The following is a 27,182-nucleotide window of genomic DNA, read 5'->3' on the forward strand; positions in this document are numbered from 1 at the left end:
GTCAGGACCAGAAAAATGTGGGATTGTTGTCTATCCCAGAACTTCTGTAGGGAAGAGACTGTCTGCGTAATCATGAGATGTTGAAAGTAGGCATTGCAGTGTAAATAGTCCCTGGTTATAGACTTGCAGTGACATTACTATCAAAACAGTCAGTGTAGGTGTGTCCTTCCTTAACGTATTTGAGTTTCACTGAAAGCTAGTTAAACCCAGGCTTATTGGAATCTATGCCTAACGTTTCCTTAGGAAACTATGCGAAATGCACACTTGATCCAAATGTTTAACTGGTTTACATAAAAGTTGCTTTGATTCTTTTTATCATCCAGGAAGATGTGATTAGCTCTCATGGTATGTATTGTAAATAAGAGGTCTGTTGTATATACAGCACAAAGGCACAGCTGGGCCTTTCATTGCGCTCTTTCTTGTACCTGATCTGTTTGAGCAACATTTTTAGTTTCTGACTAAACTTCTGAGTTTCCCCAAACTACAGAGATCAGCCAGTGCTGCTTTTATGTGCTAGAGTATTTCCATTCCTAAAAAGTATAGTGCAAATCGCTCTGCCCCTACTCAAAATTGCACTAAATATTGTGCAAATGATTACGAATGAAGCCTTTAGTGGTAAACTTACCAACTGCCCCCCAATCCCACCTGCCAAGAAAGGTTCTTGTTTGCTTAATTAGCTTCCCCTTCTCCAGTACCCTGGCATCTAAACGAAGACAAGGAGTGTCTGTGGTTAGACAGTTTGCCCAGCTTACATAGACGTGATGCTTATTTTGATGAAGGGAAACTTAATTTGGAAAACGAGATGTTTTGAGGGTTCTATGAAACAGGAAACCCAAAAGTTAAAACTTGTCTTGGTTTCTTGTGTTATCACATGATATTAACCATATGGGCCCTCTATTTTTTGAAACACTAATTTCTTTGTACCTATAGGTAGCACTATTTATCTACTGGTTTTATGGTGCAGTTTCAGCTGTTCTTTTGACCGGAAAAGCTAAAATTGCTGTAGGAATATTCTACCAAAGAAAGTGTGACTTAGCAAGTACTCTTCAAAATTATTTGATGTTTAGACCAGCAGAGTAACTGAGACTGCATTTTGAGCAGGAGCAGACAGTTGATAAGATGATGTTCCCTCGGGACAACAAGTTCTGGTACTGGCTGACTCCTTGGATCTTCAGCACTCGGGTTAACCTTCCAGATATGCTGCAAACCCTTTTCTTTTCTAGGCTTTGGGAGAGGAAAGCTGGGAAAGCATCATGAAGCATAAGCATTTTTGTTAAAATATGTGTGTAAAATGTTATTGGGTGTGAGAAAATGATATAATTTCAGTGTTCTCATTTGCAGGTGTGTGGTTTCTACAATAAGAGGCGTATATAAAAATTAAAGCACCTTTTACGGTATTCTAGGACATGAGATGGTTTTCATTTATGAATTACTAAGTTACAATTAACTCTGTTTAGACTTGATTTCTTGCAATACTTTAATCCCTACGTGGTGAATCTGCTTGAAAAAAATTAGGAAGGATTGTTATTCATGTGTCAGATACTGTGATGATGAAATTCAGTTGGTGTGGTTTTTGAGTTTTTTTGGGTTTTGTTTTTGTTGTGTGTTTTTTTTTTTTATTCTAGTGAGGAATTCTTGCTTGCCAGAACTAGCTTTACTATTGAGCTACCGTGTGTTTGGAGGAGGTGGAGGTTTCTTTCCATTCCCATTTAAAAATGCTGTGAGAACACTGAGGACATGATGCAGCAAAATCCACAAGCTTTCTAGGTCAGGTTTCAGTGGAGCAACAAAGGATAATAATTATAATCTTTTTGGAATTACTCATTTTTATCCAAAATTCTCATTCTGGTGGGTATTTTTTTATTAAATCAACTACTCCAAAAGTTGTTGTTCTCCTGTTACCAGGCCTCCACAGCACTTAATGTATTAACTTGGGTGCGCTTTCTTTCTGTGAGTTTCATAGTTCACTTTCTGCCTTGCAGAACCTCAAACCATCTCATACTAGTGTAACGCATATAAAAACGATGTTTTATGGAAAGTAAATAGGATTTGGATTATTCTGTTAATATTCAGAACAACAACAGGGAAGTTCAGATGCTGCCGTTTTGAATGTGTGTGATGTTGACAAAAGCGCTCAATTTCCTCACCTGGTTGCATGCCTGGGTATAAGTGCAGGGAGAAGGGGTTGGAATATTTGCCGCCAGCACAGCTGCTGCCATTGCCTCGAGTCAGGATTTTTTTAACAAGCTAAATTCCTTCTTCACATTCTTATTCTGGTGCATCTGAAATATTTTTAGCTTTGCTATTTAGTGTTGCTCTTTCCATGGACATCTCTGGGAGTTTCAATGTGGCTGCCAGAAGCCTTGGACAAAATGCAGCCACACCCTTTGTCGGAGGGAGTTTCTCTTCCCCTCTCAGATGCCTCCAGTGTCCATGTATACTTTTTCACTTAAAATAATTTAAAAGACAATTGGGTTTTGTGTTTTTGGGTTTTTTTGTGTGGTTTTTTTTTTTTTTTTTTTTTTTAAGCAGATGAGGTGGGCACGGAGAGCTGTAAACAGTTGGACGTTCCTTGACCACCATAAAGAAAATCCTGAATCTTGACCAGCACCTTTGCTCTGAAGGCCTCTCCTGTAAAAGTCCCCAGAGCCTGTTTAAAAACTTCGCCCTTGCGGAGCACAGGCCCTTTGCGTTGTCATTAATAGCCCTCTGGTTTTAATGAGGCACGAGCCAGCGCTCCCCGTTTTTAGTCTCCGGAAGGGCCTCGGGCGCTACCTGAGCGTTGCCGGGGGCCGTTCGGTGCCCGCCGGAGCCGGCCCAAGCGACCCCCGGTTACGGTGCGGGCCGTGAGGCGACCGGCTCCGTGAGGAAGAGCGGGGGCGGGGGCGCGCGCCGCGGCCGTTGGCGCCTCGCGTTCCCCGGGCAACCGTCCTCCGCGCGCGTGCGCGTACGCGCGCTCCCGTCCTTCCCCCCCCTTCCCTCACCCTCCCGCCAACCCGAGCTGTGCGCGGCCGCTGTGAGGGGAGCGGGCGGGGCGGCCTTGAGGGGCGGCTATGGTGGCGGCGCGGAGCTCCCCGCCTGCGACTTCGGCCCAGCCATGTGGTGCCTGCACTGCAGCTCGGAGAGGACCCAGTCGTTGCTGGAGCTGGAGCTTGACAGCTGGTAAGCCCTGCCCGGGAGGGGTCGGGGAGCGGGAGAGGGGGAACCCCCGGGCGCCCTCCCGGCACTGCTCGGCGGGGAGCCCCGTCCTGTCACACAAAGGGCTCTCCGCTCCGTCGCCGCCCGGCCTCGGCGATCGCCGTTGCGGGAAGGTGGTAAGGAGCGGCAGCCCAGAGCCGCTCCCGACTGGCAGGGGGCCCGGCTTGCCGCTGGGGTGACCCCCTTTGTCTCTGGGGTGCTGCGAAGTTCGCGGTGACCGTGAACGCACGGCGGTCTACGGCCGGCGGCGGCTTTCTGGCGATCGTGTGTTGTTCTGGAGCTTGTGTCCTGGGTTGAGGAGGGGGGAAGAATTACACTGCCGTCTGTCTCGCAGGGACGCAAGTTTGAAATCGCAAGCGTTTAAATGTGGTATCAAAGGCGTACCCGTGCATACGCTGCTGCTAGTCGGTGGCAGATGAGGTATAAAACCGCCAGAAGCTTTTTGAGAAAAAGTGCTGTTAGGGTGTAATCTGACTTAGCGTGAGCTGTGCCGCTAAGATCTATACATGAGTGTACGCAAGCATGAAAACACTTCTTTTCATTGAGCTTGATATAGTGCAAGAAATCACATGGCCGGTGTCAAACAAGCGGCGAGTTCTACTTGAAAGCCCTGGTACATACTGTTCCCGGTGTCCGAAATCGACCGGGGGAGAGACCAGGAAACCCGGCGGTGTAACTGTCAGCGCGGGAAGGTGCGTTAAATTCAGTGATAACTGCCTAGGGTAATGATCGTTTGCGACTCATGCCCTCAGCCAAAGGGAGGAGAAAAAAAAAAAAAAAAAAAAAGAAAAGAGAGTTTAGTTTAAAGGCTTTTGAAGTAGGGATAGTGAATAACTGATGAAAGAAAAAATAGAAAATGGGATTTGACATGTTAATACGTACAGTCTCTGTTGTTATGATGTTATTAACTACTAAAATAATGTGCGTCAAAATCACAAAAACACAGTACTGTGTTACATGAGCTACTTCAAAACTAGATGTAGGAACTAGTTTTTCTTGTGCAATATTGTGAGTAGATTATGATGGACTAAAATAATTACCCTGGCATGAGCACTTTATCTTCAATGCATTGTGAAAGGTTATTCCACCAAATAATTAAATGAAAACCTGAGCTGATCAACTGTTAAAGAAATATCCAATTTAAATAAAGATAGGCAACATCTTAAATTGGGGGGGTGTGTGTGTGGAAAAATAGAAAGGCAGGAAGTGACTAGATTCAGTGTAACTACATATGAATGCAACAGTGTCTTTTCTGGAAATGAAAGGAAAAATGGTTTTTTGATAAAGAAAAATGTTTTATACTACAGTTTAGTCACACAATTAATGATCCTTAAGCTCATTTTTACCCTTAAGGAAAATAATAAAGTTGAGCTTGTAAGTTTTCTGGGTGGAGTTGGTAATGTTTGCAGAAGTGATATTACATTTGCACGGCTTGCTACAATACATAATTAGTAAATGTTACTTCAGTTACAAGTTTGCTTGTACTCACACAGTTACGTTCTGTTATTCAGTCATTGTTTCAGACTTTTTTCCTCCATTTGCACATTGCTATGCACTTCCTTTCAGTTAAACTTGATTATTCTGCCTGATGTGTTAAAAGAGGAATTGCTGAGTACTTAGTTTGGATGGTTGCATTTAACTGTGTCTATTCTTGTGGCAGATATCCTTCATATAAACGCAGAATTCATTACATCTAGTGCTTTGGGAGAACTTAAGCCAAGCTGAATGAAACGACCCGTTTCCCATTTTACTTCTACTTTTGTACCAGATTTGTTTTGTTGTTGTGATGTCCTGTTCTAGTTCCTGAAATTGCAGATATTGAGAGTACTGTTACATAATAGTCAGCTGGTTTTTTCCCCCTCTTAGTTAATAGGTGCTCAATGTTGGGGTTTCATGTGTGAAGTCAGCTATCGTCTGGTTTTTTCCTATTTCTACTAACCTGAATCATTATCATCACAGATACTAACTGTAGTACGAGATCTGGAGCTAACCAGTGAAAATTATAGCGCTCAGTGTATCAACAGCATTTACTCCTTTCTTTGCCCCTTTAGAAGCTCTCTGGAAATCCTGGTGCAGTTAATAAACAATCTGTAATTCAGTTTCATTGAATAAATTGCAACTGTCAGGTAAAGAAAGCCAAGGATTCAGTTTTTCACCTGAAAAGTACAAATACCAAGTTGAACAGTAACTCTGATTTGTTATTCTTGTTACAGATCTATATTGGAAGGTTGCTAGGAGTTGACACAGTGAATTACTGCTGGACAAGCAGACCTCTGCTGGAGAAGGTCTCTTCACTAGCAGTTGGCAGGGTGTTCCTCCTGAGAACTGGGAAGTGATTTCTTAGGATAGACAGCCCCGTGGCCTTACATGGTTTTCCTCACCCTGTGACCATTTCATATTTGCAAAATGAAAATTCTCTCAAGACAACTGTATTTCTATTCATATGGCTATAGAAAGTATTCCTCCATATATTTAGTCTTCATGAGAATACTCTTCTATCACTGGGATTTTTTTGTGCCTTTGAGGATCTCAAGGTTATGCACTTGGACTTTGGTTGGAACAGATACTTTGAAACAACAGTTTACCTTTATACTGATCATGTTTTCTCCAAACTATAAAGATGGCAATTCAAGGATCAAACTTTCTGAAGAGGAAGATCTCATAATTGCATAGCTGATTAGCACACTTATGTGATTACTCTAATTATGCTTGTAAACTGTATTTGCCCTGAACACCAATAAGAAGTGGCTGTGAGTTATAAAAGCTGGCCTAAAAGTAGCCAGTCCTCTGTTGGTGGATGCAAGGTGTCATCCTGAACCAAAACCAGCTTTTGTGGGAATGCTACGTGTAGGTGTTTAACATCTCCTCACATATTTCTGTTGTGCTTCATGATGTTTAACACCACTCATAACTCAGACTTCAGGCGTCTCTAGCAGAACATTGGGAAACAAGAGTGCTGGAAGTGAGATATTGCTTTTCTAGTAAAACATGTCCTTTTGCCTGCTCTGTGGTGATCCAACTGAAATTCAAGACACTGCGTTGCCTTAACTTTCTAGCCTCAGCTGTGTGACTCTCAATGAGTAAAATTGGATTTAGCTGGCTATCAGGGCAGCTTTAGTTTGGAAATATTAATGCTATAAAGATGTCATGGAAATTATCCACTAGACCTTCATAGAATCTCATGAACCGAACTAATGCATCCTCTTTGCTGTAAACCCATGCGGCTTCCAGTTTCTGCATGATTCTGACAGGTGCAAAGGAATGGTTCAAGTTACTGTATTTTTGAATATGGTATTTTTGGGAAAAACAAAACAAAAACCACATCCCCTTACCCCCCCCCCCCCAAAAAAAAAAACAAACCCAAAAAACCAACCAACCCAAACTATGAAGGACCAAAATTTGAGGAGAAGAAAACAGTGTTGCTTTGAACATTATTGATACATAGATGTAGATTAGCTGGGTTGTTGTGCCTGTTGTGCCTCTTCATTGTAAGGATTTACCGTAATTTGTGAAGGACGTTAAGGATGTGATTTTCTTGTGCTTTCAGCATTTACAAAGTTCTTTTTCTGTCAGAATTGATGGCAATTTTATCATTAATTTCAGAGCCAGGCATATTTTAATCACACTAGCTGTCAATCAATTATTGCTTTTTATGTTTATTTAATAACAGAACTGCAGGAGACCTCAGAAACAGTAATCAAGATGGAAGCCTGATTGCTCTATTTGTTACATTAAATATGTGAGGATGTACACTTAACCCAGACACTGCCTGATCAACAGGACAACTGGAATTATGAAGAGAAGAATCATGGGTTTGGGGAGAAAGTGTGTTGGTGTGCTGTTTTTGTTAACCATGCTTTGTTTGGATGTCATTTATGTTTAAACAAAGTATGGGCCACAGGCCAATTTCATATTCCCAGGTTTGCTTCTTTATTTCTGTTGTCTAAGATGACTGTGTAGTTATAAGAGCAGAATCAACCCCTGGATTTGGAAGTTCATTTTTAGCATCCTGTATATTGTAATTTTATGTCAAAACTTAGGTACATACAGATTTTGTTTATTTCCTACATCTTTGTTATGCAAAAATAGTTACTGATCATGGGCTCTTTTAGCAAGACTTATTAACCAGAAATATTTTAGTTACATAGCTCTTCTTGTGTCTTTCAGGAATTTGTTTGAATTTTATTTGGAGGAAAGACAATTCTAGTTAGGGTGCAGGCAGAGATGGCAAGTTTACTGTACTGCTGTGATTTGACTCCAGGTTTCCAGAGAGGAACAGATGCTGCTTTAATCCACTGTAGCACAAAGCCCTAGTATTACATTAAAGGGGACTGCAAATTTAGCTAAATAAATCTTCTTTTGCTTCCTTACAATAGACAAAAGACTAGAAACATTTTCATGAAATTATTGTAAATATGTCTTTAATAAAATTAAAGTTAAAAAGCCAAGCGTTGGTATGACAAAAAAATCAAACCGTTTTGTCCCTGTCAGAGAAGCAGAAAATTAGAATGATGGCTTTGATAGCCTTTAATACAGGAAATTGATGTAGTATATCTGTTAATCAGATTCTTTTAGTAGTTCAGTGTCATCCAAGTTAAACTTGTGCTTAAAAACAAAGGACCCACTTCCCTGTTGCCTTATGTTGTGCAAGCACAAACAAAATGCAACAGTTATGATTTGGCTTCCTTTTACATAAGTGGCTATGTACAGGGCAGGGTAATAGAAAAAGAATCCTAAGCTTGTTTTGAGGGGTATTTGCATCGTTTAGTCAAAAAAATTTCAGTCGCCCCTAAAATTTATCAGATGAACAAGGATGGATGCATCACGAGTTTAAATGTTTTGGTAAGAACAGAGGAAAAGAAAACTAACTTCCTTCTGTTTGTTGATATATACATGACCTTTCAGGTCATCTTTATGCAGTGTAAAGGAAGCAAGGATGCAAACCTGATGGATTTTCTGTTGCAAGTTATGTTTACAGCCAGTCCTAAAACTGCACTACAGGAAAGTTTACAATTTGACTTTAATTTAATTTTCACTCCCCACCTTTGTGGTAGAATGGACTAAACTTAACCTCAGATCACATGGAGATTAAATACAGCAGTGGCTGTGGGTATTGTAGCTTAGACAGCTGTACGTTGGACTGTATTTAGCTTGAATTTAGTGTATTTTTTTTAGTGTAGCCTACAGCCGTAATGATTATAGTTGTGATCCTTTCAGTTTTCATGAGTCAAGTTGGGGTAGGCCATGTCAGTACTTGCACTGAACTGTAAGGATAAATCTTCAGGAAGGAATGGATGATTTAGTTGGAAGCGCTTTTGCCTTTAAAGATAATACCAAAGACAGGGTTTCCCTCATTGTTTGGGGAGGTTGTGCTGAGGAAGTCATCGTTCAAACAAGATGGACAGCAGTGTTCCTGATCCAGCTGCAGTTCCTAGGGCTCTAATAGTACATGTAACAGAACAGGCCTGTATAAACTCCTGACTTTCTGGTCATGTTTCCACTTAATAATAGCTTTTTTTCTCAATCTAACTTCCCTCTACACTTTCACTTGGGAATAAAAATTATCTTTCTTTCTCTTTCTTACAAGGTTCTGCTTTATTGTAATGTGCTGTGAAACAGCTGTTGAATTTCCATTCTAGAGGTGTCTGGTGTGATTCTCATGCTTTGAAGTTAACGTTTCACAGGGTGTTGAATGTTAGATAATGTTTTCAGCTGATCCTAGATTCTTGAAGGAAAGACAGTTCATTATTGGGTTTTATATATATTCTTTTTTTAATCTTCTATTCTGTGAACCTCGTTTAGAAGATACTAGTGATGTGAAGCATTTAATAGAAACTGTTTTCAAGAAGGAGCTGATTCTAATGCTTCAAGTTTTGGGAGAATGGAACTTTACAGCTAATAGTTTCCTATTAATACTAGCAGTTAAGGCTTTGTGAAATTGAGAGAGAAAAGAGGTTTGCCCGGCCTTAATGGAAATTGTCCCAAATGGTGGCAACCTGTTGCAAACTTGGATTCTTTTTTTGTAATTAAAATGTGATTAAGATTTTTTTTATTAGCTTAGCCTAGAAGAAAAGAAGTATTTCAGGTTTTCCTGTGCTGCCACAGTGCAGCATGTTACACAAGATCATTTCTGACTGGTTGACATTTTCAAAATCTGTCTTTGCACAATATTTCATTTTCAGTTCGCAAAATGGTGACTCTTGTTTTCAGGAACTGGACTTCTATCCTTGTCCTAAAGGACCATTTTCCATTGTGGAAAGATCTATGAATTAAGTTGTGGTAAAGAGCCTATAAATTCTAAGAATGATCTGAGTTCTGTATTTTAGACCCAATGTGCTTTTGTGGTTGATCAGCCTCACGTGCAGCCCCTGGCTAAGGCAAGCTGTATCAGCAGAAGTCGGTGCAGATTGTCGACGCTTCTGGGAGCAAGATTTGCAGACCTGTACTGGGCATCTGTGTGCTACATCGAATTGGAGCTGCTACAAGCTGCAGTACAACATAACAATGATGCTTGTTCTGTGTATGTGCAATAAATCCTCTTTTTAGGTACTGATTGGAAGTAGCTAATAAAATTATTTAGAACATAGGAGCAGATCTTAAAATTTGGTAATAGATAAGCTTTGTAAGGAGAAAGTCTTTGGCTTATAGTAAGCTTTGAAATAGCATTTATAGGTCTCCAAGACAGGAATTGCTACTTGTGTTACTTTTTTATTGTGATCAGTGTGGTGGGTCAGAAGTCCTACTGAAAGCCTACATTTAATTCCTCACTAACAGAGAAGATCTATAAAATGTATAGACTCAGCATAATGGAGAGGAAATGTAAAAGGAAGGAAGTTTGTGAATGAGAAAAAGCATCTGTCAGCTCTTTAACGGATTTAGAGGTTTTAAGCAATCTTCTGAGGTCTCATTTTCCTACAAGTGAAGATTTACATGTAGTAAGACACAAAATATCTTTCTGAGTATGTCTCCAAATATCTTCTGTATTTGAGTGCATTGCCTTGAATATAAGTAACATCTAAAACATTTTCTTTTCCACCAAACTCCATACTTCAAACAGAACAACTCTTACCATTTTGTTTTCTTAAACATTATGTTCTGTACACTTTGATATAAACCTTGGGTGTGTTGCAGAGGATAAAATTCTCATTTTTATGAGGATTCCTGTGATTAAGGACTGGTTAGCAGTGATTCTGTTCCAGTAAGTTACAACACAGACCTCTCTCAATGCGTGCAGAATGCTCAAGGCCAGTTCCCATTCTTACTAACTTGGTAGCAATGCTCTGAACTTCACTGGAAGCAGCAACAAGGGTTCTATATTCTTATCCATTTTCTTTCCTACCTGGTGAGAGTTTCCCATGCCCATTTGCATTTATGTTTATTGAAATTATATTGTTCTTCCATAGAGAAAACTAGTAGGGTTTGTCTTTTGGGTTTGGTTTTTTTTAGACTTGGCGTGACGTGGTTGGCAGTCAGAATGCAGGATTTGTGCAGTGTTTAAAACTGAGTGATACTTTCATATTATGTGTACTTCTAGACTGAGTTAGATCAGTAAAAGCTCTTTCTCTGGTCAGACTTTTAACAGTACATGTTCCTTTTGGATTGGCTTTTTTAAGTACGTTGCTCTCTAACCTTATGACATTTATCTGTAACTTCAGAGAGAAGTCAAACAACCACTAGAAGTTGAACAATGCCTTTTTTTCTGATTTTAAAAGTGGGAGAACTTTAGCCAACTATTTCTTAAATCCAAGTGAGAGAACAAAGTATCTCATGTTTATCAGTGTTTTAAAGCACACCACATTAGATAATAACAATATATTATTAACTAATCGAAATGGGATCCCTCGGTTGTTTTAAATAGGTCTCTCTGCATAACGTTCTTTTGCTACTTAAGTGAAATTATGGCCAAAATTAATAGAGTTTTGATGTGATCTGTGACTTTACCTGATATAGTGTCCAATATAGAATGATGGGTTTGTTGTAATTTCTGCTGTGTGGACCCTCTGCATGCCCTTTGGTTTATGATGTTTCTTAATTTCCCTCTGCCCAGGCACACAGACATACTTGAAAGGAAAGGCTGGCCTGCTCAAAAATTGTTCCTAGCTCTCTATACTGCTTCTTATTTGTAATAATTTTGAATACTAAAGGGGCAAAACCTTAAAATGAGTCAAATTACAGGCTTTATCAAGTATATTTGATCTAAGATGAGAATATAGTTTTGTTCTAGGTATGACATTTCAATGCCTGCAACATTTTATTTATTCAGTACACAGGATTTCATTAAGGATCTTTAAACTAATTCATGTTTATATGATATACAGTATATAAGAGGGGAAAGAATATTATCCACCAAGACCTAAATGGGGAGACGAAACTAGTATTTAGTCTCTTATAGAGCCTAATTGCCAGCAAGCTGATTTCTCAGCAGTGCCATTCTGTATCACCTCTTCCTCTGGTGGGCTTGACACAACAGCTGAAGCCACAAGAGAGGTGAAATACAAGGATAGCTGGTATAGGACACCAAGGATTTTTGCATTATATCAAATGCTGCTTCAGCTGTGTATGCAAATTGGTTTTTCTTCTCAGCTGCAGAAATTAAATCTTCCTTTTTAAAATTAGCATTGTATAAAGGTCATGTCATGATATAACCAGTAGAATGTGTATTAATATCTTATGATCTTAAATACATGTCATATGTAGTATAGATACGCTAAATAAGAGGATTCCACTTGCTGACTGATATATCTGAATAAATAATAAATAGTTGAGGTCAAATTCTACCACAGCTGCATTGAGAAACTCCACAGATTTCTGAAGCTTATCCTATTGTGTAAGAGTTTACATAGGAGGAACAGGACAAAGTCTGCTAGTGGTAGGTAGACCTTCACAGTTTTTGTTAAATGGTCAGATACCACAGTTACACTTATACGAAGATAAGCATCCTTCTGAAGCATACGTGATATTTTCTGATGTTAGTATGTTTTATGCTGACACATCAAGAGGAGGAGCTGACCAAAAAAACCCTCATTCTAAAAATGAGGGCTGATAAATTTGAGAGCTCTTCTTCCAGCCACAAGCCTCAAATTATTACCATAGTCATCTTTTAATAATATTTTATCCATTTTTAAGAGTTTGAAGTATGGAATACGGTCATTGCTGAATAAACATATGCTGAGTGATGATTAACATAGATTAGCAGAGAATGACGTTGTCTGTCTTTACCTGAGATAGAAGCTAACATTTGTAAGCTGTACTCAAGTTCTGTTGATGCTCTCGGTCTCCTTTGTTATTTTCCAGCTGCTAAATAATGAAAATAAAACACAGCTTTGCCTTTAGCGGATAGGGTTCATGAGACATTAAATGGGTACTGGGTGAGGTCGGTTCATTGGCTTGTTTGACCCTTCTGTAGTAAATACTTGTGTCTACTAGCCAATATACTGCCACTGTTTGACTTGGACAAAGGTGATGTGTGAGGTGTTTAACCTTCCTTCTCCTCCTTGGAATCTGAAGATAATCTCAAGTAAGCTCTTTTCAAATGGATATTCTTAGTCCTTAAATCTATTATAAAGGTTGTTCCCTAAAATTGAGAAGTTAGGTAGATTTTCCTGTGGTTCTCTTTTCATCTTGCTGATGTGCATCTCCATTTCAGAAGAGGCAGTGCATTAATTCTTACATTCTGTTTTGGCGTGGAGAAAATACTCTCATCTTTCTTCTCCTGCTCTCTGCTACTACTAAAGGCATATATAAAACTGTTGGTCAAAATGCCTTTTTTAAAAAAAAACACTTTTTGTTAGTGCCTTTTATAGGTTTATTTAGTGAGAATGAAAACTTGGTAGTGTTCAAGTGAGTAGATGTTGGGGTTTTTCTGTGGTTTTGAATCCAGGACTTGGACCAGAGAGCAAATGAAGGTTTGCAGTGTGCACAGTGGTACTTGTCTGTGGAATTCTGGTCGTTCTGTCAATGGTCGTCAGACTGTGTTTTAACTTAAGCTGGCTGTTGTTGGCAGTCTTACTACACAGAACATTACAGAATGAAGCGGTTGCTTTGTTAGTGTTCGTTTCTGAGACACATGCAAATTTTGTCTGGATTTTTTTTGCAATGATATTTAACTTCAGTAAGATGAATTACCTGGGACATTACTTTGATGTGGATTCAAAGGTTTCATTTGTTTTTAACAGAAACAGCTGAATTGAGAGTGCATTCTAAGTAAAACAAGTGGGTCAATATTTCTTTCCTGGATCAAAGCTTTTGCCATTGCCTGTGAATACTGTTGTCCATCATAATGGCTTTGAACTTTTGACAGTGTATATTTGAAGATAGATTGGTTTGTTAATGTTATTGCATTTATTGAATTTGGGGATTTGTATAAGTTCTTAATATAATTGACTTTTGTTTACTAGACAGTACAAAACAGACATGGCAATAAGAACTAGATTCTAATTTGTTGCAAACTACTAATAATACAATTCTGCTCAAATGTTCTCAATTCACTGGGGAATATTGTAATGGGGGTGGGGGGAATGCTAAAAAAACCTAGCTTGTATGAACTACGTATGGCTAGTTTTGCATTTTAAGAAGTTGCATTAAGAAATTTTTGTGGAGAGTAATTTGAGATAATACAATGCGTACATCAGAGCTTTAATTAAATACACCTCCTAGTTTATAGCAGAAAGCACCACGGGTACTGAAACGTAAGACAACTTTGAAGCAGTGGGGTGTACCCTTGTGTCAAATGAATGCTTATGTTCAGATTAAGTTGTGTATGGGGAGTCATAGTTTCAGTTAGCAATGTTATGTTTGTAATTGTCATTTAAAATTTCACATTCAAATTAGGACTTTGTTGCACTTGTAAAGACTAAGCTATATGCATGAAATTAGCTTTTGTAGCGGTTTATTCCTATGTGGAATGCCTAGATTTGACCTAAACATTTTTGCCATTCAAATGTGGTTTTTTCAGGCTTCAAGTGTCTGACCATACCAGCTGCTCTAGCAGCTGCCATTTTGCTTCTCTCTGTTACTCGGTTAGTTCCATGGCGACTTCTGGTCTGCATTCTTTGAGCTAGGTAGAGAATTTGGAGCCATTTCAAGTGGGTATCTATAATTAGGAGTTATGATCAGAATTTGACTTTTTTAACCTCCAAATTTTAAAAAGAGATAGTTGTTGTAAAACAGCTGTGTAGCACTTTTTCCTTCCTGGGTATTTGGGCCTATTTATATGCGATATTTATTTTTGAGTGAGGCAGAAGTTTTACTGGGAGTCATGCTTATGAAAAGAGGTTTTAATACAAAAAGCTTCACTCCTTGGTTTGCATTTAAATCCACCTCATAAATCATAAGACAGAGTCCCTGCGTATCTAAATACTTCAACTGTAGACATCATGTTAATGTTTATGGACAGAAAAGTTTCTGAGACAAAGGAAGAAAACAAGCTTGTTGAATTGTTCTATCAGTAGATATGACTTAAAGGCAACCAGGTTTAGGTGCATTTTTCCTGAAGAGGGGAGTAAATGACATGGGTTCAGGGAAGAGGGGAGTAAATGACATGGGTTCAGGGAAAAGTAGGCAAGTTAGAAAGGGATGGATTTGACTGAGGAATTTCATTAAGAGCTACTCATGCAAATGCTTCACTGTTGCAACAAATAAAACGTGTATAAATCCTTCATTAAGTTCGATTTGAATTCAGGTTATGCAGACTACCTGGGGTTTTGGCCACTCTTTCTGGCAAGTGATACTCTACCACAGTCATGTTTAAAAACTGCCTGCTTCCTAAAGAACAGAGGACTTGTAGTGTCATGGCAAAGCTGAGTAGTCTTATCATCCTGTGCTGACTAGAATTTTAAGTTGGCCATGTTTTTCTTCCCGTATTCATACTACTTGTGCACACTTTCCACAATTTAGATGAAAAGGAGTTTATTCTGTGTACCTTTGAACTTGTATTCATACTTTTAATGATCTAAAATGCTATGGAAAAATCTTTACGATGTAGCAGCACAAACGTATTATATTGTCATACTTCTCTTTATGTCCAAAACAAATTTTTTACAGGATGAATATAATGCTGTTTGGTTCTCATGCGTGTACCATCCAGTTGTTAGGGCCTGTTTTCAATTTCATGTCTTTATATTACACTGCTGAAAGTCCATTCTAAATGAATGATGAAAATAACTAGTGACTTCAGAGAATGTTCATTGGTAAAATAATTTCTCAAGTATTTACTCTGTTTTGCTGGGAGGGTCTTTTGGTTCTATTTTAAAATGTTGCATGCAGTTTTGGTTTGGTGTTTACGTTATTTAGAAGCATGTTGTATTTCTTTGTTGCTTTTAGTTCCAAACTAAATCTGCAACATACTGGTTTGAACATTTGGATGATTTCTGCAGGCATATGTTCTATTATCTTTGTATTTTAGTCCTACAAATGCACTGGAACACTTCACTACTTGTAAACTGTGAGGTTTCTGGGCTGAGTGGGAATACTGTATAATTCTGTGCATCTGGTGGTATTGTTATATACTTCCTCTTTACATGCATGTAGTTCTAAAGATAAGGTACTGGGCCTCAGTTAAAAGGGAATTTCTGCTTTTCTGGTTATCATCTCTCTTTCATAGTATAGTGTCTCTGAGAGGTAAATGCTTGTGCCTGTGGAACCAAACCTGCAGCTTCTCTGATCATTTTGCTGTTATTGTCAGTGGAACAAGTAAGTCTACTCATGGAAAAGCTTGGGTGCTCTTTGCTGAAATTTAGGTCTTGAGGACTCAGTTTCCATTTTAAGCTTAAATGTTGAAGTTTTCTTGTTTTTCAAAATTATGTCATTATTGTGCTTATTTTTGGTTTTGCTAAGATAATAGTTTGGCAAGATTTGAAGGAAGAGGAAGAAGTGAATGAAAATGAAAAATAAATCAAAGAATAACAGTAGATATTTAAGCATCCTGAATAATATGTTGTTTTAAAATATCATAGTGGTTTTAGTGTACTGGTTACTAATTACAGCCTTTGTGATCAGAAGTAATAACTGAAGGTATAAATTGAGAGATAGGGAAGAAAAGACCCGCCAGGTTTCTGCTGCTAAAATGCCTCGTAAGGAAATGTTTTGTTTTGGTCACGTCTAACCACCCAATTACATTTGGCAAGTAGACAGAGGAAGGAGGAGACAGAGCTTTTTCTTATTAGGTAATTCTTGAAATTAACTTATTACCCGAATAGTGGGAAATAACTGTAAAACACGTTTTCTAGCTAGCAACAACTTCTACTTCACATTTTATCAGCTTGAATCTATTGTATGCTACTTTAGTCCAAAGATAGAGCCATGCACCATGTTACTTAGCTTCGACATCTAGGTAAACTAGTTAGAAAAGCAGCTTTTGGCAGCCACTGCATGCACATTGGTATTAGTCTTTGATTCAGACAGAGCAGTGAGCTTTGATTCTGTAGCTGTTAGAGCACAATGTGCATCATGGGTAAATGCAGTGTTAGCTGCACTGCGGGGATGACCCTTATCTTACTGCCCTGCTGATGAAACCAACAGATCCTACTTGCACACACATATGTCACTGCAGCTGATGTATTTTAATTTAAAAGTGTTTGCAGAGTATGTGGCTTAGCTCTTGCAGGAAGTCTAGAGCCATACACACACAAAATAAAACAAAATGCCCGAATCTGTCTATGTTTGGTATTTAATACTGCTTTATAGTAATTGGAAAAAGTAAAATCAATCTGATTTCACCAATAGTTTTACATATCCATTGAGATATGTTAAAAATACTGTGCTCAGTCTGTTTCCATTTTTCCTCTAAGCTTTTCATCTTCCATATTGTTTCTTGATATAGTGGTGTTTGGGGAGGTTTCTTAACAGTATTACCAGTTGAGGTTTATGCAGGAAGAAACTTTCAGTGTCAATTTCCGATGAAATACTGATTCAGTTAGTGCTGGCCACTCTTTCAAAAAAGTAATTTAGATGTACAAAGAAACAAAGTTTTTCCATGGCTCTGTTTTAAAGTTTTGTTCATGCAAAGTCATATTAATTGTATTAATTATTTTTAAATATTTAATTTCCATTTTCACTCTTTAGCTGCTCCATTTTCTGCTTCTTTGTAAAATACTGGCAAGCAACCTTTTTTTGGCTTGGCAGATAAGGGATATCTATTTTCTGCTGAAACAGGAGTGTGATAAAACAATTGGAGTTCTAAAAATGAAAGGTTAATTTCAACTGTTTTGCATTCTCCTAATATACCACACAATTGGAATGCTCAACATATTGCCAGGTTCCCTAGTAATATGCCATTGCACGTTGCAGGGACATGAACCAAATTTATCCACTAGATTTTTATTTTTTTTTAAACACTGAAATTATCAGTAGTTCTACTGGACATGTATAGTAGGTGGCAGATGCCTCAAATTGGAGACCTTCATTAAGAAGTTATTTCTAATTCTAGTTGGGGTTGGGTGAAGTGTTATATTGTCCATTTTTGCAGTGTACTTAATGTACTTAATTTCTTGCCCATCTGAGAAAGACAGTGTGTGCGGGGTGGCTACTGGAAGTGAAGTAGTGCTAGAGAAGTGTCTAACTGCTCCCCTAGTCATAGGGGGATTTATTCTAATTCTTGTGGCAAACCTGGAGCAGAATCCTTGACATTTTTGTGTGCTGGCATTTTTAATAAGTGGATAGATAAAAACCGCCCTTGTAACCCTGTAGTGACTGGCTCGTGTTCTGAGTCTGTTTTGAACCAAAGGTACCCTTTATAGCATACAGTCTTTCAAAATAGACATGGGCAGGATGATTCTCAATTCTACATTCCTGTTCCATGATGCTCTGTGTGCACTTCCTCCATAGCAGAGCAATGCATCTTGTCATCCTTAAAGCATCACACAAGTCATATTTGTTGAAATATTTTTCTTTTCCAAACATATTTGAAGTAGTAACTAGTAGAAAGCAAGCTCCTTTTGGTTGTCAGTGGAGTTTCATTTTTATGAAATAACTCCTATGAAGCTTCAGCTGCTCCTAATGGACAAGAAGAGCTGAATGGGAGAAGGGTTTCACATATGCAATACTGCCTTGTTTGCTTTAAAGAGCTGTCATACTGTTGTGCAGGAGGTTGCCTGTTTTAAAAGATAATTACTTCCCTGCTTCAAAAGTCAGGTGTGATGGCAGGGGATGGGCCCATGAGCAAAATGAGATCAAGCATTACAGCCAGTCAAGGATCATATTTATGTCTGGAAAAAGTATGAAAGACAAACTAAAAATAAAGAAGAAACCCCTAAATTTAATCAGAGCCTCAGGTAGACCCCCTTCCAAAGTTTTCTGATTAGGGCAGTACCCTTTTTGTTGATTAAAAGGTTAAGTGATCCACTGAAGGTATCATTAAATTGTCAACATGAGATAATAATCAATGTGGAAGTGTTATTAAATAGCTCACAATTTAAGGGTGAGGAAGGCAAAAAAGTCACAGAACCTAAGGGGGAAATAGTGGTAATTCCTGACTTCCTGTTAAAAACAAATTTACCATATTTGTATGAAAAGTACTTACAAATAAGCTTGTAATTAGGAACCAGTGGTGTTCAAAATCGTGTGGCCTCACAGTTAGCAGAACAGAGGAACATACTTCAGTATTTAAAGAGAGAACACGAAGCAGTTAAGTATCCTTCTAATTTCTTTAATGGATACTTTAGAGAGAAGGATTTGTTTGTTTTTAACGAGTGGTTACACAGTTTCAATGTCACTAGCAAAACTCTGGATAATTTACCATTTTTAACTTGAAAGCCAGCTGTATCAGGGAGGGAAAGGGATTAGTTTCCTGTCAACTTCCTTTTTGGAAAAAGTAATGTGTGCACACTGAAAATATTTCCAGCTTGAGTAAAGTTTGTTTGAAAATACCTTTTGGGTAGAGTCATATTTTGATGGGCAAAGAAAGAGGACTTGCTTTCAGTTTTGTATGTTTATAGAAACATTTTCAGAAATCTAAGTGGGGGCGGGGGGGGTGGGAGGTGTTCTCCTTCACTTTAAAAAAAGTACACACTGTTCAAGCTAGGAGAGTTTTGCCAGTGTTAACCTTGATCTCTTCTGGCGCTGCGGTCCGGTGGAGAACGTTCTTTCAGAAATCGGTCTGTACTTTGAACTGTTGAAGGGACTGCTGTGGTATGTGTATGCAGCAAGGGTCACAACATTTCATTTCTGAGAGGCAACAGGAGGGCTTTGTTTTTTATGTTCATATACATGTGAGTGAAAGCAAAATAAGAAATACAGGGCGTGGTGGAAAACGGGGAATTTTACTCCTTTAGAGTTCGGATGTACCTGTTCCTAAAACAAAAGGTAGGGGAAGTGCTGCAAATACTTATATTCATGCATGTGTGGAGTGTTTACTAAGCTTTCTGAGTGATTAAAAAAAAAATAAAATTCCATTTTTCTATCAGTGCTCTGTGTACACAGGATGAGGCAGATAGTAAGGATTTATGTGAAACATGAAAAAGATGGAAGAGTAAAAGTACATACCCTATGGCAACGTGAGAATGCCCTACTGTAAATATAAAACAAATACAAATTACTATCAGTCATCACTACTTCAGGATAAACCCTGACTAGGACTCAAAATGTTTCCTATTGTGTACAACTCTTTTAATATAAAGGGTTTTTTTCTTTCCGTAATAGAAAGCATGCCAGTATCCCATGGGAGCAATCTTTCACTAACAGAGAAATAAATGAGATTTCTCCTGTAGGTACTTTTTCCCAACTTCAGTTTCTAGAAATAGTAGCTCACAAGATCCATAAAATCCCAAGTCTCCGTTGAGAAGCATGAAAGTAATCCTTTTATGTCAAACTGTAATATAAATGTAAGAAAGTATTGCTTTTATTTCTCAAAGCGAGGAAAGACACAAATAAGAATCTATCGTTTTGAAGTAGAACAACTTGGAAATGAGCAGTCTTACAAGAAATTAAAAGTTTTCATTTATTTTACACAGTGGTTGCTGAGTGGCTTACTCAGGATGTTATTGGTAGTTTATAAAGTTAAATAATGCTTGAAACCTCTGTTCTCCTGCTTGACTCATGCTCTAAAGATGACCTCTGCAACAGAATAGAGACTTCCTTAGATTACAGTGAAAACTATGGTGTTTGACATGAAAGCCACATTACCCTCATATGAATTTGAACAAAACGTGCTGGATGTCTACCTAAAATGATACTGAGCAAAACTGTGTTATTTGTTGCTGAGAATTTTGGCATACAATACTTACCTGAGTATTTTTCTGTCTTTTTGTTCTGTCTAGTGTTGAGGGTGAAGCTCCAAGCAGTGAAACTGGCACATCTTTGGATAGCCCATCTACTTACCATCAAGGACCTATAACACACAGTTCAGCTATAAGTCCAGACCATTACGATCATTCTGCTTACGGGCTGTATTCTGTCTCCCCTGGACAACAAAGATCTCGGAGGCCAAAACTTCAGCATTCAACGTCCATACTGAGAAAACAAGCAGAGGAAGAAGCTATTAAAAGGTCAAGATCACTTTCTGAGAGCTATGAACTCTCTTCAGACCTACAAGATAAGCAGGTATTTGAGCTTTGTTACCTAATTTATGGCAATGGGAACATGTCTGTAAGCTGGGAAAAATCTTTTCTAGCATCACTTCAGTTGTGATACTGAAAATACTTTTTTTCCTGTGATCAATTTAGTTCAAAATAGTCATACGTCAGCATTTCTGAGGTTTTTGACTTTTTTCCTGTGTTGTGTCATAATCCTGTGTCCCATACACCTTCCCCCCTTCCTGAAAAAGGGCATAAAAGGTATGTTAGTACTGTTAAAAGTAAAAACAGTTCTAGGAATTGTGATTTCATGCTTGGGACAAGTGCTAGAATGTAATAACGCAAAATATTTTTCCAAGAAAATGACTAATTTTGAAACCTGGATATCTTTGTTGTTGCTGAAAGAAAGGAAGAACATATTGCAGCTGATAATTTCTCATATCTGTGGGTTGAATTCAAGGTCTTAATTGGCTTTACTCAACTATGCAAAACTTCCATATGCTTTACAAAGAACTGGATGGAAGCTATGTAGGAGTTCAAAGCCTTTGTCCCTAAAAAGGCACTACTGTAAGACAGTCAGCCTCAGCCATTCCTTTTAAGCTTTATTCTGAATGTAGTCCTATTTCAAAGATGTTTATTTTTATGTAAATTAATATTTATCATTTGAAAATGATGCTGTAATAGCTTAAGGTAAGAAAATACGCAGGATGCACTGGATTTCACTGACAGATGAACAGTAGCCAATACATCAATGGGTTTTGGTTGGTGATTTTTTTTTTTTTTTTTTTTTTTTTTTTTTTTGCTAGAAAACTTTCTTCCCACAGAATATTTTGTTCACTGTGAATCATTGCGGTATATTGCATAGTCACTCCAACTTGTATGTTAACATGGCAAAAGTGGAAGCAGGCCAAATTCTGCAGACGGGAAGCAAACTGCTCCTGATTTTGGACCACACATTGATAGTCAGTGAAATTTATAGGGGCTAAGTCTCACAGTCCCATCTGTTTGTTCTTCTGAAATTTCAGGTAGAAGAATCATATAATGTTGTTCCAGAGAAACCTGGAAGAACAGAGCTTGAGCTCTGATTTAAAGTTGAAGCCAATATTTGGGATAGCAAGTATGAGTTTAATACAGCCTTTATGCCTACCAACTTCTGTATTGGAGAGGGACTTATTAAGTTCCTGATTCTTGATCTAGATTATGCCAGCTCTGCTATTAAATTGGACCTCCTTGTGAAATCTAAAATGTTACTTCCTTTTCTACCTTTGGCAGTCATTTTTGCTAGATGTCTCATAAGGGATTGATATAGAGTGCAAGGCTCACTTAAAGAGGTCTCCTGCGCTGCAGATATTCCACAGAGCCTCATTCCATCTGTCCTTTTATGCCGGTTTGACAGAGAATGAGGACTGCAGATGTTATTTTGTATTTGTTCAGGGAGTCCTATGCAATGAAAAGTGATAATGACACATAAAGGAAGCTTGATGTTGAAGGGTTGCTTACTGCTCTTGAAAAGCTCTCACTGAAAGCTCAGAAGATACTTAAAAACTATTTAGGAAAATGTCCAAGGCTTCACATAAAGGCTATGTGCATTAAATATGCATTAAAAAGGTGCATTAAATATGCATTACAATTTATTAGAAATATTAGTCACAAGTCTAGTAAATCATGTAGGCAAATTCCAAAATACTCTCAATTAAAATTCCCACCCAAACCCCCTAATTTATGATATTCAATGATGATGATATTTTCTCTGTAAACCTGAAGGACAACAGCCTGTTTGCGAGAATAAAGTCCATGTAATTTATTTTATAGACTATTAGGTTTTCTTTTATTCTTTCACACCAGCTATGCTAGTTTTCTTTTCTTCAGGTTTGGCATTTAATTTTGAGAGGAGAACTAAACTGAGAATTCATCATTTGTTTTGAGATTAGTCCAGCAAAATAATCTCTTACAATTTATTTAAACACACGTGACATAATGTAGACTAGGGATAGAAATAGTAGCAAATGTGTGGCAGCAGTGGCAGGGTTGTGATAGAAGGTCTTAATAATTTTTTTAATCTTCAGAATGCCTTAGAAGTAACCTCATAGCCATAGGTAATGTAACCCCCATTTGGGGGTGAGAGGCTAAACAATTGTTTTAAAGACAAACTGTAGAAAACTGTGCAGAGATTTACAGATTCCCAGCTCAGAAATCAGTCACAGCTTTTTGAGCTTAGTTAAAAGAAGTTTCAAGATACAGTCAAAAGAACAATTCCTTACAAGTAACCCTGATCTGAGCCCATCTGAGAAGTTAGCCTCCTCAATTTATGCCAATAACTGTGCATAGTATTTTTTGCATCAAGAATTAAAAAAATAAGATAAAATAAAATAATCAGTGATTCACATTTTGAAACACTGAGCCAAAAAGGAGATCATCTTTAATGTGGAAGGGGAATGGGAGATGCTGAACCTGCCAATAGCACTGAAATAAATACATCAATTATTCCCAAATGGTAGACATAATGGACTAGAAAATATTTTTTAGTAGCATTTGGTTTCTTCCATAGAAGGAGGATGAAGCCCCTCTGCACATCAATATCTGAACTTAACATTTACTTGGGGAGATCTCCAAAGTGTGAGGGGGAGAGGTTGTGTGTGCATGTGCATATAAGATAAGTAATTAAAACATGGTGTCTAATGAAAAAGGGTACCTGGATATTCAAGTGAGAGGTGACTTTTGAATCACTGGAGTATTATGAAAAGTGCATGGACTTATACAAAAATGCTGACAGAAAAAAGGTGGGTTTGATTGTAGTACTAAACGTATTGATTTGTCATGGATGTTTTGCATTTATGAATAATGTGGATCCAGCAAAGACCAATCAGAACAGCAATTAAATATTGTGGAAAAAAATTGAAATAAAACGAGTTATTGATCTTGTTCAGTGTTTTTTGCATAAGCAATGCTTTTCATGTTTTGGAAGGAAAGGCTTGAAAATACCTAATGAGTATTCCAAAAGTATTGACGTGTCTTTTTCACTAGGTTAAATTGATGGCATTTACAATGTCTTTATTTTGCATATTCATTCTGTTAATTGGAAACACTGGCAATGTTGAATGTAATTACAAGAATGAAAATAGATTTGAATTTGTATTTAGAAGGTCTGAAATATGCTCTTGAGGAAGACTCTGTGTGTGGAGATTCTGTCAGAGAAACCTCTCTGGAAACGTATGGTCTGGGAGGCTCAGTTTTGCTTTGATATCAGGCCTGGGTGAAACGATGCCACCTGGTTTTTATTCATGCAGAAAGCGATGCATGCCTGGAAAGGTGATGGACACTTTTATAATTTACTCTTAAAATATGGCAATGTGCATCATACTTGGATTTCACTTCTCTGCAGTTGTCCCTACAGAGAAAGAATGACTGCATTATGCTGCATTAGAGTGCTATCTTGTCTGCTTTGACATGGGCACACCAATGCTAACGTGCAAAAAACCAAAATTTAAACACACACGCACAAATTGCCAAAACATTAATTTTATATCACAGTATTTACATAGTCAAATTTTTGTCTGTATTTTAATGATGGAATTTGCAAATGACTGTTTGGTTCACTATTTGTGCAGTTGTTAGTCTGGGGCTTTGAGGTTTTACCTTCAAAAACATTGAAAAATGTCTAAAAATTAAAGTTGTTAAAAGAATATGTTTTTTTGTACTTTAATCTTGTTCTAACAAGGTTGCATCAAGTTACAAAATAATTGTGTTCACCCTTTCACAGGTGGAAATGCTAGAACGGAAATATGGAGGCCGTCTCATAACTAGACATGCTGCTCGTACTATACAAACAGCTTTTCGCCAATATCAGATGAACAAAAATTTTGAGCGTCTTAGAAGTTCTATGTCTGAAAATCGTATGTCAAGACGCATTGTACTGTCCAATATGAGAATGCAGTTTTCCTTTGAAGGACCTGAGAAAGTCCACAGCTCTTACTTTGAAGGAAAACAAGTTTCTGTTACAAATGATGGGTCAAAGCTGGGATCCCTGGTACAGTCTGAATGTAGTGACCTTGGAGAGTCAGCTACAATGAAGTCACCAGCAGCATCTACTGATTTTGCTGATGCTATAACAGAACTGGAGGATGCTTTTTCCAGGCAAGTGAAATCCCTTGCAGAATCCATTGATGATGCACTGAATTGCCGTAGCCTACATTCTGATGAAGTCCAGACTCCGGATCAAGTCAGAAGTCGCGAAATGGAAAGGGATAGTTGTGCTCAAACTAAACCAGCAATTCACAATGTGGATCACAGGAAGCTTGATGAGATGACCGCATCATACAGTGATGTTACGTTATATATTGATGAGGAAGAGTTATCTCCACCCCTCCCACTTTCCCAGTCAGTAGACAGACCGTCCAGCACAGAATCTGATTTGAGGCTCCGGTCTGTGAACTCTTCTCAAGAGTACTGGTCCATGACCCACAAAGATGATAACAAGATAGACACTGATACAAGCTGCAGGAGTACCCCGTCACTGGAATGTCAGGAACAGAGGATGAGAATGGATCATCTACCATTGCTAACTATAGAGCCACCCAGTGACAGCTCAGTGGACTTGAGTGACCGCTCGGAGAGAGGCTCATTAAAGAGACAAAATGCATATGACCGAGGGATCACTAGTCAACAAGGAAGCCCAAAACATATTCCTCACAGCATTCCTGCCAAGATTATATCCCGAGAGGAACAGGAGGCAAGACATAGGGCTAGGCCTATAGAAAGTCATTTAGCTATCAATGGTACAGCAAACAGGCAAAGCAAATCAGAGTCGGATTATTCTGACGGAGACAATGACAGTATCAACAGCACTTCCAACTCTAATGATACAATAAATTGCAGCTCAGAATCTTCTTCTAGAGACAGCCTAAGGGAGCAAACCTTGAGCAAACAAACATACCACAAAGAAACTCGCAACAGCTGGGATTCCCCTGCCTTCAGTAATGATGTTATCAGGAAACGCCATTATAGGATTGGACTGAATCTTTTTAACAAGTAAGTACAGCATTTCTTCCTTTTCTCTCTGTGTTTGGTAGAAACATAGCCACTGAACCAGGAATATTTTTCTTGTATCAGATAAGTAAGACTGGTGTCTGATACTAACTTTTCAGTGGAAAAATAAGCTGCTTGTGGTGACTGTTCATGTTAGAGTACTTAAAAGCTGATGTCTTCATTGTTAAACAGCTTCAGGAAAAAAAAATATAATTGTGTATATATATACATATGGTAGTAAGCTACCGAAGAAGATGGATCTGATTCCTTTGTTGTTGAAAAATATGGTGATTTAATCCTGATCCATTTTTGGTGGTATAACAAATTCAGATTTCTTCCTGCCCTAATCATGTAGGTATTGTAAAACTTGTCATATGGGAATTAGAAATAACAAGCAGTGTAAGACGAGTTTCCTGTTTAACACAGGCAGGGCCTGGAATTTGTTCAGTCAATTTCATCAAAACTTTGATACTAAAAAACAATGAGCTGAATATTTTTATGCTAAATAAATATTTATTCTTTATCATAAAATTACCATAAAATTTGTATTTCTGCCTATGACTGTTAATTTTCCCATGTATGGAGTTGTTTAAAATTTCTATAAAAAACTTTCTCAAGTTTCTTTGTTTTATTGAAATACTTTCTTCTTTGGACACTCCCACATGGCTGTAGAAAACCATGAGTATTACAATGGAGGGTAACAAATAATATACTACTCTAATCTCTGTATTCATGTTATTGGAGTCACACAGTTCTTATTAGAACTAATCTGAAGATAAGAACAGCTAGGTCGTTGGCATCAGAATTCCTAGTTTTTCTTCACTGCTTTGTTAACATTAATGCCTAGTGTGCCAATTTCCCTGCCCTAGAATGGGTATAATTTACTTAAACCTTTTCTGGTACTGGTGCTTATAAAGCTCCTCAGAATACTTAGATGAAAGATGCTAAGTGCCAGAACTTTTTCCTATTTTTCTCTTAAATTCTATTGGCAGCTCACAGTGTTTGTATAAGTTTTTGAAATTTTCTACAGAGTACTTCAGGATTTCTATGTGAAAATTTTGTAGCTTCTGAAGAGCTACTAGATACTTCAGCATGCTGCCGTAGACCTTGCTTCACAGTCTCCTACAGCTTGAATGAGTTCAGCCCTCTTTTTCAGCTAGCAGTGCTGTGATTTGTTTTGTTTAGATTAATAGGTCACTGGTTCATCAAATAATGTGTTGTAACATTGCAGATAATTAAAGCTTTTTGATGCCATCACGTGAGGCTGTGTATTACAATACTAAGTATGGATCAGCCAGGTTTGGCTGTAAAAACTTTCAGGTCTGGATTTTTTTATCCTTGTAAAATGTTAATAGACATTTACGGAAGCTTTTAACCAATTGGAAGTATGTAAGTCATAGGATCTATGCAGCTTGTATTGCTCATGAAGTAGGCTGGGTAGGAAGATATATG

The 27,182-nt window shown here is 38.0% G+C and overlaps 1 protein-coding gene across 18 annotated transcripts in view; it reads left to right on the forward strand.

The window, feature by feature from the left end:
- The window catches only part of IQSEC1 (IQ motif and Sec7 domain ArfGEF 1), a 359,237-nt gene that overhangs the window by 284,470 nt on the left and 47,585 nt on the right, over positions 1–27,182 (forward strand). For 16 of the 18 annotated variants that reach the window (XM_049826619.1, XM_049826620.1, XM_049826622.1 and 13 more), the window contains 2 exons: positions 20,451–20,733; positions 24,466–25,733. In XM_049826619.1, coding sequence (XP_049682576.1) covers positions 20,451–20,733; positions 24,466–25,733 — 1,551 coding nt within the window. Of the gene's footprint in view, positions 1–2,998; positions 3,163–20,450; positions 20,734–24,465; positions 25,734–27,182 lie in introns of those variants that run through there. The other 2 variants (XM_049826633.1, XM_049826634.1) reach the window with 2 other exon arrangements.

Source organism: Accipiter gentilis, chromosome 23 (assembly GCF_929443795.1).
Source record: "Accipiter gentilis chromosome 23, bAccGen1.1, whole genome shotgun sequence".
NCBI classification, from domain to species: domain Eukaryota; kingdom Metazoa; phylum Chordata; class Aves; order Accipitriformes; family Accipitridae; genus Astur; species Astur gentilis.